The 11245-nt window shown below is 41.4% G+C and overlaps 1 protein-coding gene across 4 annotated transcripts; it reads right to left on the minus strand.

The window, feature by feature from the left end:
• Window positions 1-258: 258 nt before the first annotated feature.
• Window positions 259-11199, minus strand: LOC118792738 (protein farnesyltransferase subunit beta-like). 4 transcript variants are annotated; one of them, XM_036550646.1, is made up of 12 exons: window positions 10744-10954; window positions 9580-9644; window positions 6109-6181; window positions 5826-5917; window positions 5334-5480; window positions 5097-5180; window positions 3977-4063; window positions 3665-3794; window positions 1990-2122; window positions 1360-1471; window positions 960-1074; window positions 260-571 (listed from the first exon to the last, which is right to left on the minus strand). In XM_036550646.1, the coding sequence occupies exons 1-12, from the start codon at window positions 10840-10842 to the stop codon at window positions 449-451; spliced, it is 1260 nt and encodes a 419-aa protein (XP_036406539.1). In that variant the 5' UTR covers window positions 10843-10954; the 3' UTR covers window positions 260-448. The 4 variants fall into 4 exon arrangements, with proteins under 4 accessions (XP_036406542.1, XP_036406540.1, XP_036406539.1 ...); XM_036550649.1 differs by lacking the exons at window positions 6109-6181; window positions 10744-10954 and adding an exon at window positions 11017-11199 and having other exon boundaries at window positions 259-571; XM_036550648.1 differs by lacking the exon at window positions 6109-6181 and having other exon boundaries at window positions 10744-10814.
• Window positions 11200-11245: the final 46 nt, after the last annotated feature.

Consider the following 11245-nt stretch of genomic DNA (forward strand, 5'->3'; position numbering starts at 1 on the left):
TATTTGTACACCATGTGTTTTGTGTTTCAGCTGCTTTTGAGATGTGACTCGAATGTTAAAATATTTGAACAAGACTTTCATCTCTCCCATAAAGTAATGCACAAGGAAATACCGAAATTAAGAAAATTTAACAAACACTGAACTCTAGAACATGCAGTATTCAGGAGAGTAAGGTACCCTCCAAAAGTCATGTTTTCAAAATGTTTTTATTATATTTACTAAAAATGGACAGGCATCTCTACTCAAGCTATTCTTTAAGCAACTGATTTGTCAAAGAACAAACTAATTCTTCAGTACTCTGGTTCCTTCAGAGGTCAACAGAGTCAAGTGGACATTCCTGGTTCCTGGTTCCTGATGCAAGACTCTCACCCCACAGCTCTAGGGGGCAGTGTGCTCTGCCATACAAAGAGTATATAGTAATCAAAGAGAAGCACTTTTCCTTTGCAATCTAAGAAGTATCTGGAGTGTTGATGGCTGCCTCTGTCTGCACTGGGATTGGCAATTTGTGGAAATGTTCAACTGCCTGAGCAACTTTCTCTGGGCAAATGTTGTAGACTGGGTGAGTTGGTGCCTATGGAAAAAGGGAAAAGACTGCATTAGACCCAAGCTGCTCTGGAAATGAAATGTTACAGGAAAGCACACCTCCTTATCTTTTCATCATCGCACTAAAACTGAAATCTTTATGGAGTTGTTGGAGTATAGACCATAGGCTTAAGGCATATGCCCACCACTTCACTGGAGCTTTAGTCACTCAAATTACTCACTCAAATTACTTGTGCAGAAAACTGAAACTCATTATGACTTGACAGGTTTGTTATGGTTTCTTCCAACTTGAGGCATTTCCTCCACACCCTGCTCTGATGAGTGCATAAACACAGACTGCAAAGAGGGCTTAAGCCCTCTCTTTATGGATCCATTGTTGACATGGTTAGTGTACTCTTGCACATTTAGTGGCTTACCAGTCTATTCTCGTCTGCTCCGAGGATCAGCTCATGGTGGAAGTCCCTGCTTCCAAAGTGCTGGGCAATAGAGAGCCCACTTAAGCAGTAGCATGTGTGATAGAAGTCTCTTGATCTGGGGAAATGAAAAAGCACAAGAGGTGATATTTTCTCTGCTCACTTGTACCTTTCGTCAAATCTCCTTCCACCAGCTGTTACCCTTTCCCGAGTGCTCCATAAACCCAGTAGCTGCTGACACACATCTGATTACATGATCAAGCTCTACTGTGAACAGCGTGTTCTGAGACCTGCAGTGGGACAGTCCTGCTACATTGACATGTGAGAGTGTGTAATCTTTTCTGTGCATTTTTAACATCAGAGTATGTGTCTGATAGAGTGTTGGTAATAGTACAGTGCTCACTTTCCAGGTTTGTCCAGCAGCCCTCCTGCAGGGTTCTGGCAGCAGAGAAGGATGTACTCCTGAAGAGCCTGCTGGTCAAACATCCAACTCATCATGCTGAGGGTTGAGTCCCCTGGAATCACCATGACACCTCAGTTACCATTACCCCAATACAATTACCATTAATACATTACAATTAATGCTCCAAAATGCATTAGCAGTAAAATTACTGAAGTGGAGCAGCTGTGCAGAAGCTCTTTCATGTTTGCAAAAACAACTACCATTACTCCACCACAATTACTTTTCATCCAGTACGATTACAATTACACCTGATTTGTTACAATTACACGTATGCTGTTATTTTATGAAATTTCATATACACATTTTACAGGTGACATGCAAATACACAAAAATAACCCACCTATGCAGATTTTTAAGTGGTAATTGTTAAATTTTTTGATAACTGTTCTAATCCAGTCAGTGTAAGCAGTTGTACGGGAGCTTGTACAAGCATGTTTAAGTACATACATAACCATTGCCATGTGATGAACAGATAAATCCCAGGCATTGTGTAAAAATGTGCACATACACATGCTAGACTGCATGTGTCAGGGGAAAAGGGTTAGGGAGGCTCTGCCGGGGGACAGGTACCATCTTTGAAGAGGGCCCGGTGCAGCAGCGGCAGCAGACCTGCCTGCCAGAAGGAGTAGCACCCATCCACCAGCTTGTTGCAGCGCCCCTGGAACCCGCCTTCGAATCGCATCTGTCTGCTGGCCACCCAGTGCTAAGACACAAGATGAAGGCCTCAGTTTAGCACAAAGAGCTGCAAAACTTACAGGCAATCTCCCTGGACTGTCGCAATGCAATTCACCTGAAGCACCACCAGCAGGGCCAGTGGGAGACTTGGCTGTGTCTGGAAGAATTTCGGTAATAAACCAACTTTATGATAAACTCAGACTTACTCAAACCACTGAGTAAACTATGTTTATGGCTTTGACTGTGATGCAATGACGTGAAGCATGTCTAACAATTAGACACACCCACTTCTGCCACTTCCTGCTTTTTGGCATTTGCATTCATAATATTCAACATTTCCTTAAATATGAAAATATGAAGCCAAGTAGCGACATAATTAGATGGTCACAGTATTTTATATTTAAAGGCAGAGGCTCAGAAAGGTAGGCTGACTAAGCAAGGGCCCTCACTGTACCCACTCTTTTAACAGGATTACAGCATGAATAAATGGACTGAATATTTATTTATTCATATGCTTGGGTAATACATGTTAGCGCTGTGTTAGTCATGCCGAGCTGAGGTTGAATGCGTCCCTGAAAGTCACACCACAGCATTTAATATTAAAATGACCTTGAATCAAAACTATGGCTGCTGTTGGGGTCAATTTCATAATTTCCATTATACGCCTCCAATAATTAAAATATTACTCAATCAGCAATTCCATTATTATGGCAGAAGGTACAGTTTAAAATGGGATACAAAATCTTTATAGTTACCCTTATTTTAGCAATAGTTCTCCTTCAAAAATGAAACTGGCACTTTAGGCTTTCTCCTTCGAGGCTTGTGCAATCTGTTTACTTAAACTTACAACATACTCCACTTTAATGTAAGTGTGTTTTTGCCTCTGTTGGTGCTGTCAGAACAGGCCTTTCACTTGGCAATGTGAGAAGCCTCCCTGATGTCCCTGGTGTGCATCTCCATGATCCAGCATTCTGGCAGGAGTGACAGAGCAATCTTGAATCAGGCCCTATACACATTACTGCTGTTGTCCTTCTTCCTACCAGTATACTGTATTTGTGGAGCTTCGCTTTTGCGCTTGGTTTCGAGTTACAGTCCATTAGGTTGACAAACTTCTCCTTGGCTGGTCCACACATTTACGTACAAAGCTGTAGTGTTACTGACACTCTTACAACCCAGTAACATCAGAGGAATATGACAGAACATACTTTCACAAATTCTCAGTTGAATTCTCTTGCTAAATGACATCAGTTCCAGAGTACTGAAAGTGATACCGGATGTTCTATGCGAAATCTTGTGCTGATATAATATGAGGTGGATTGGTGAGACTGGTTGGATTACATTAGACAAGGTAAGGTGAGCTGAATGGTGAGGTTGGTTAGCTGAGATAAGGTGAGTGAGGTGAGGTGAATGGTAAGGTTGGTTGGTGGAGATAAGGTGAGTGAGGTGGGATGAATGGTAAGGTTGTTTGGTGGAGATAAGGTGAGTGAGGTGAGATGAATGGTAAGGTTGGTTGGTGGAGATAAGGTGAGTGAGGTAAGATGAATGGTTAAGGCTCTTTGCTTGGACTTACTAATAAGGATTTGAGGTCCAGCATGTGCTCCTTCCCAAGGATGACCATGGCTGCTGTCCCACAGAAGGTGTACCCACCATGGGCCTCCAGGCCTGGCATACCCCCAAGACCACCCTCCCAGTTCTGACATCTGTGAGCAGGGCAAGACAAACCATGGTTCACATCACAGACACAGGAATGGAAGGTAATCCATCATATACTACTATCACTATCATCAGAGGTAAGAGATGTCAATAATTCTGAGACATGCAATACACAATCAAACACAATGTACAGTTAAACACATGTATAGTGCCACAAAGGGCTGTGTACCTGATTATCCAGCTGGGTGTGCCATCAAACAGTGTGGGGGTGATGATGTTCGTTAGCGACGCCACTGAGGCAGCACAGTACACACTCCTGAAGGACGAAACAGGGCCACCAGGTCAGCAGCTACAGTAACTAACATTAACCAATGACTTTCAATGCTGCACAGCGCAGGCTCCCAGAGGCTGCCTGCCGGCACAGCCAAGAGCAGGGTGGAGAGCCCATGTTCCGGGCTGCAGGGCCTGCTGGCTTTTACTATGCCTCAGCACAAGGCTTAAATAATTAATGAGACAGAGAGCTATCTCACCTGCTGCAGATGAACATCAGACACTGCGCTAAAATTAAAACTAAACTGCTGCTTTACAACAGGAAACTGGAAAGCCTTTGAGGTGCCTTCCCATCCAGTTACTGCCACACAAACACACACACACACACACACACACACACACACACACATTTAATGAGGAAGAGGAGGACTTCTATTGGAGCACTGGGCATAGCAACTACTTTTCACAGCACACTACAACAAAGTATGTACCAGTGATCTGAGCCAACTGCAGGGGCCCGATAAGTCACAGTGTGCCTGAGAGAGGCGAGATGAGGAAACCCCTGCCAGCATACCCATGCCTATCCCACTGCGTAACAAAGCAAATTTATTCTGTCACCGTGGGCTTCCGGTCACGACAGGATGATGACCGACATGTGGAACTGATGCTGGGCCATAAAGCTCATAAAGCTCAGCGAACTAAGCCACACACAGACAGCTTCTCCTAAGAGCCAAGGCATAGTGAGAACCAGCAGACCATGCAGGCCTCCAAGAACACGGCCCCTGCTTTAGAGCAGGCCTGTTCCATTTTCATAAGGACAAGTTGCACACTTGGTTGAGGTGGGCTCTTCTGTACTGCTGAAAGGCCATTCATTGACTCTGTGATGGTGCAGAGTGTCTGCCTGTAATCTGCCCAGGCAACATATGTCACCCTTACTACTTCTAAAAGGTCACTTAAGACAAATGTGCAATCATTTTTGACATTTCTGAGGTACTGTGCATCTGGTACTGTGAGTGAATGTGACAGAGGGCTTCTATGTAAGACTGACAAGAAGCTGAAACCATGATGATGTCACCCACCTGACGTCAACCTCGCCGCCTACGTGCATCACAAATGAGCCATCTAGCTGCTTCACAGAGTACAGGAAGTCTAGGAGTTTCTGTCTGTGGGGACAAGAAGGAAGCTTTTATATTATATATTATATAATACTTATATATTAGTATGAAAGGGTAAGCACACCCCTTCATTCCTGTGTATGGGACAGTCTATGTTACACTCAGAAGCACAGTGACAGGAACTTCATTACTGTGCCATACCTGTCAATGACATCATAGGCCTCCTGTGTACCGATGATACAGAGGGCATTGATGGCGGCGTATGTGGGGGCGAGGTGGGTGTGCTGGCCTGGACCACCAGCGAATCCTCCCGTCGGGCTCTGGCAGCGGGCCAAGAACTTGCAGACGCTGCAATACAGAGAGGACAATAGACTCTCAAACCCTCTGACCCCAGCAGCTCCAGTGATGCAGCAAACACAGTTCTATCAGCCACTCCAGTGCCCAACTGCATCAGTGCTGTGGGAATTATGCATCAACCAAGGATGGTGCCAATTACAAATAATTAATTTGTGCTTCTTGCTAAGCCAGTCAACATTCACTCCCACTGGCTCTTACTGTAGTGTTTAAAACAACCGAACAATGCTCACTAAATAACTCAAAGAAAAATCTAGTAAAATCCTTATTCTCTTTGTACATACATTCCAATGTATTCTTTCTGAGGAGACAAGAGGCGGGCAGTGCCAGTGGACTCACTCAGAAGCAATAGAGGCAGGCACTGGCTCATCCAGAAGTTCCAAGCTGTGCAGGATCCAGTAGCATAGCCAGGGCCGGCTGGCATCCAGGCACTAGGCCAAAATAAAAACCACCACACAGTCAACCCTGTCTAAAGCACGAACACACTGATTACTGTTTAAACCATTCATAATAGTTAGAAGTGATGTCGTGTAATTCATAGCACTTGTGTGCCAAGTGGTCAGTTCACAGTCTATCATTATCTTCTTGTTGCTTCTTGTTTCTGGGTCCTGGCAGAGCATACCTCATAGGCATCTGAAAGATGTCGTAAACCTTTCTTCAAATATACATAGTGTTGTTCCCTTAGTAATGCAGGTCTGGAGAAACAGAGAGAGACATGAGCATCCAGGAGCTGACCTGAGAACTCTGACCATCATGCATAGAGGAGACTACAAATGGGGATCCAGGGGTATTTAGAACAAGAACAACTTTTATCATTTTATGCACATTTTAAATGTGTCCTTATTTCTCTTATGGATTGTTTCATTGGGGGCTTTTGTTTGCTTTTGTCTTTTTATGTAAAGTGACTTCTATTAAAATGAAAGAAAGCTTGCCATACAAATCAATTATTATTTAATATTATTTCACAGACTTTACCTATTTATCTATATCTAAATATACTGTATGTATGTATGTATAATGTGTGCATGTATATCATGCATGCATACAATAGCCTTCAGGTTTATTAACACCTTTTATAAATTGTATCAGAAATGTTTGCTAAATTGCTAGGTGCATTTTTGATTACAGAAAAATGAGTAATTACTTGAATTCCTTCAGCATTTACAGTTATATTTATATTCTTGAAAAACTAAGTACCACAAAAAAGAAATAACATAAAAAGAATTACTGATAAATAATAATGCATGTTGTGATTTAATTACTTCTGTGATGTTGTTCTGTATCTGGGCCTGTGGAATACCATTGAGAAGTCTAACTAGCAGGTAACTCAAGTCTACCTGCATGCTTAACTCTTCACATGGTGGGCTCCTCTCCACTTAACACCTCACACTGCACTTTCATATCCAATTGAAGTGACACATGCCTACACAACATTGACTGAGCACAGTACCAGACCCCAGAGAAAGATCCAACAGTACTTAAACATATACAGAGTAAAAATCAGTTTGCTCTGTACCACTCACCTCATTTAATCCTGTGCCCGAGTGTGCTGCAAAATTAGTCTTTAATCTGCTTTATGGTACTGCTTGGTAGTTCATCTGATGTTCTTTGCTCAAATATTGAAATATAACCTTTACAATGTGAAGTCGTGGCTGAAATTTTGACTGATTAACTAAATGTTTTCAAGATCAAACACATGCAGTATCATGGCTGGCTTCAAAGGGGATTTATTCTCCTCCAAATTGTAAGCTGTATGAGGAAGGAGGAACATTCCTGGGGCCCAGAGTTTATTTTAAAATATGCCTTAACTTTAAATATGCCATCCAAATGATAACGATTAATTTGCTCCGACAAACCCACTAAACCACTGAAGGCAGGAAAGATTGGCTGACATATACCCTGAATAATCCTCCAAACCTACACAATTTATAATGCATGAATCAGTGACCCCCAATAACAATGACTTTCTCAGCCATATAAACTTTGTGCTAATAGCAGCTGTGTTTAGTCATGGATCAGCCAGCTGTGTCACTATCACACCACACAAGGGTAGCTCTCAAACACAGTGACATCCTGTACACTGCTTCATCAGGTCAGCCTCACTCCAGCAGCATGGAGACAGGGTTTATCCCAATCAAACAGCAACCACCGTCATTGTCTGCTAAAGTGGAAAGACCCTCACAGACACTAGAGGCCAGTGATGTGCAGTGACCTACAGTGACCAAGTGGCTTCCCCCTGGCAGAAAGGTTATGGCTCAGCTCAGACTGATCGGTACTATATGACACAGCACTTGGGCAGTGTAGGATGTAAGGGTGTAACATTTCATCAATGCTATCAATTCCTCGATCTTAATTCTTAAACCTACATTAATTTGTAATGGATAGATTGAACATTATCAAAATATCTCCTTTTGTGGGGAGATGTTTCATCATACAAAAACAAAGGTACCCTGTTAATTTGATATTTAACAAAAAAAGTCAAAACTAAAGAAGATGGCTGGCAACAATGTTGTCAAAGCAGAATTTCTTCATTTTAGTTTAGGATGGAAATACATCATGCATTGGCTATATGTTTATGCTTGATAATGTGTATCAAATCGTTATGGTTCTCATCTTAGTGTCATCATACTGCATAACATGCCATCAAAATGTGCACTGAATCTCCTTTAAGCCACATTCAGACATGGTTCAAACAAAGTAATAACAATTATGCATGACATGTTCCTGCACATGTACTCCATAACACATCTAAATGTGAATTGTACCCCCAACTTCACACATATAAATGTCACGCCAGTTTTGCTGAAATAGCATCAAAATTTGTTGACTACCCCCACATTTCAGTTACGGGTCCTATAATTCTAATATATTTCATACTCGGCTGCCAGTTATGTCAACCCAACCATATTCCCCCCTCTCTACATAATGATTACTGTGGAAACCTCCGAGTCATGTGGATATTACATAGGTGATCATAAAAGGACAGGACAAGACAAAAGGACTTATGTAGGAAGAAGGTGACCAAATAACACAGAAGTTTTGGGGTCAGTGAAGCTAAAGTACAATGAAATTAAAATGAAATATGCAACTATTCAACAAAGGCTATCACATCTGTTTAGACAGATTCAACATTTCAGCAAATTGTCTACATAAACCTGAAAGGTGGCACGATTACAAAGAATGACACAGGCAAGCCCTTTCTAACAATGTGACACAATGGCATGCTGTGGGGTGTAACACTGTTAACCATAAACGGGTTAATGAGTGAAACCTGCTGATTGAACGCACAATGTGTGAAGTGGACAGACAGTTTGCAAATGGGTTTTCAGATAAACCAGCAAAGGAGGATTTCTTTCAGCTCACAGAAAAAAAGGGGAAAAAAAAAATCACACTTTACTTGGTGGGGCTTTCTATTGGTGATTATAAGAGGCAGCCAATTTTCTTCATAAATTAACCACACTAGCACAATTTGGTATTATACCTAGTCTATCATTTTTTTTTTAATGTAAGACTTGCTAGCTTATTTTGTCCTGACTAATTTTACATAATTCTCATTAAAGAACATTTTGCATGTAAATTGTTTACCACTATTATTATCATACTACAAGTACTTGAGTAAGCAGCAACAAAAACAGGAAATTCCACCATGCACTGCAAACAAAACACAAATACTGGAAAAGGTCATTCATGTATGGCTAGAGTTTTATTTATATTGTACACTATATTCTGTTATTTAATAACAGAAGTTATACAGACCATGAAGATAAGTGAGAATAAAGGGCAAACCTGAAAATGCTTTGTGGAGGTGTACATTAACTGTAGTATGCTAATGTTAATATGTATTCAGATTTTTGAGTTTTGCAAAACAGCCATGGCAAAGAAAAGTCTCTTGTAGCATTTTCTCCAGTGGTACGTTGCGGGTATAGTGCATTGGTAGTTGTGCATTTCTCTGGGTAAGCCCAGTTCTGGTTTAGCTGGGGCAACATGAGATAAATCTTCAATAACAATTAGGGCAAAATATACCACAAACATCTGCGTGCACCTCCTTATCACTTGGTAAATTGTAGTGTTTGTGCAACCAAACATTACTTACTGCGGTAATGTGTGATTTTGCTGGTAAACACTGAGTACCTCTTGAATACTGCATTCGACTTTTTTCTGGATAACAAAACAGATGTGGCAGTGAGACATAAAAAACAGAAAATGCAAGCATCCAGTAAGAATTATGAACATGAAATTAGCAACATGAAATTATTTCCGATGTAGTGAATCCTCACGCCTTCTCAAGATAGCACATGCGACTGAGAGGATACAGGAAATTTAGAGTTTTAGTGGAAAAAAAACGACAGCTAGCCAACAGTGATCACGCCGAAAAGGGGATTTATCGGATTGGATAAATGGGATTACACTCTTAATGAATTTAAACAAGGACATCGAACAACGGGTCCCGTGAGCGTGAACACGGCTTCTGTCATTTTAAACGCCAAAGCGTTTAGACTTTGCATCGCTGACTACAGCCACCTTTCTTCACAACCGTAATGAACCAAAATTTTAGCTGTCGTTCATTACCATTATCACAGAAACAGACAATGCAGCAACCAGACAACCTAGCTACAACAAATTCGATAGTAACCTTACGGCTCATTTACGTTTGTACGTGCAGTAGATGGTTAGCCTGCTAGCAAGCTAACTAGCCCTGCAGCTTGCTAACAACTTTCGACTTCAATGAGCAATAAAACGTTAGCTAGCTAAGCTACACAGCATAGCGATGCAGTGTCAAAAGCCACTGTTAAATGTTTCACTTGCGCTAGCAAGCTGCTTTAGCTATGTACGTGTATGTGTCGGTGCCTAGCTAGTTTAGGCAACGTTAGTTGATTTAAAACTAATTTAGCTACTAGCTAGCCAGCTAGCTGTAAACAGAAAATGAGTGTTCTTTTCCACAATCTGTAGCAGGTATCCTAGCTTGTAAAGCGAATGGTTTCCATCTAGGGAAACTCTAACCAATTATTTTACTAATGGCGAGTTAGCTAGCTCCCTAATTACTAGTCTACCAAGGTGCTCTGTGGGCTAGTTGGACTAGTTTACAACTTTGCATTACTCCCTCTCTCACAGGAATATTAAATAAGTACTGTCAATTGCTGGGTAAATAGCTAGTTAACCAACATTACAAAAGTTCTAGCTGGCTAGTTAGCAAATCAAACATCTAGAAAGCTATGAACTTGCAACGACAAAGATGCTGGCTAGCCTGCAGACTCACCTGTTCGACTGAAGTAACTGTTTTCACACTGTCATCTTTAAACAATTCCAATGCATGACGTTCACGAAAACAGCGTAAGGGCGTGACTGAGTTGTCCATTGTGAATCAAAACAGTAGTATGAAACAAAACTACTAGCATTAGCAAAGTTAAATATATCTATAAGATATAGATTGTACGGTTCCCTTTCTTGAACACAATCCCAATTTCCCGTAAAATAAGTAGGCAGTGGTGAGAGAGCAAATACGGCAAGCCAATACGCCCAAAAGCTGTACCTTAATCTAAAGAAAACGCATCGGAGTTCACAGACGACGTCTCGGAGAATTAGGCAGCAGCTCTTCGTTGTACCGGGAATGTTTTTTGAAGTCATCATTTCAGACAGTCGGCGATTGAAAAGTCACTAATTCCTGTAAATTATGAGGGGGAATATATAGGCTAATTGTATAAACGACTTCCTCAATCTAAAATGTACGGCACAGACAGATATTAATAAATATTGCAATT

Source organism: Megalops cyprinoides, chromosome 17 (genome assembly GCF_013368585.1).
Source record: "Megalops cyprinoides isolate fMegCyp1 chromosome 17, fMegCyp1.pri, whole genome shotgun sequence".
NCBI classification, from domain to species: domain Eukaryota; kingdom Metazoa; phylum Chordata; class Actinopteri; order Elopiformes; family Megalopidae; genus Megalops; species Megalops cyprinoides.

What these genes read in the sequence shown, in the direction of transcription:
- LOC118792738 (XM_036550646.1), bottom strand. Translation starts at nt 10,842, where the DNA reads ATGGACAACTCAGTCACGCCCTTACGCTGTTTTCGTGAACGTCATGCA. An exon ending in TGGACCTCAAATCCTTATTA is followed by an intron (nt 2,123 to 3,664) that starts GTAAGTCCAAGC and finishes CTTGTGTCTTAG; the next exon opens with CACTGGGTGGCCAGCAGACA. An exon ending in GAGCAGACGAGAATAGACTG is followed by an intron (nt 572 to 959) that starts GTAAGCCACTAA and finishes CTTTTTCCATAG; the next exon opens with GCACCAACTCACCCAGTCTA.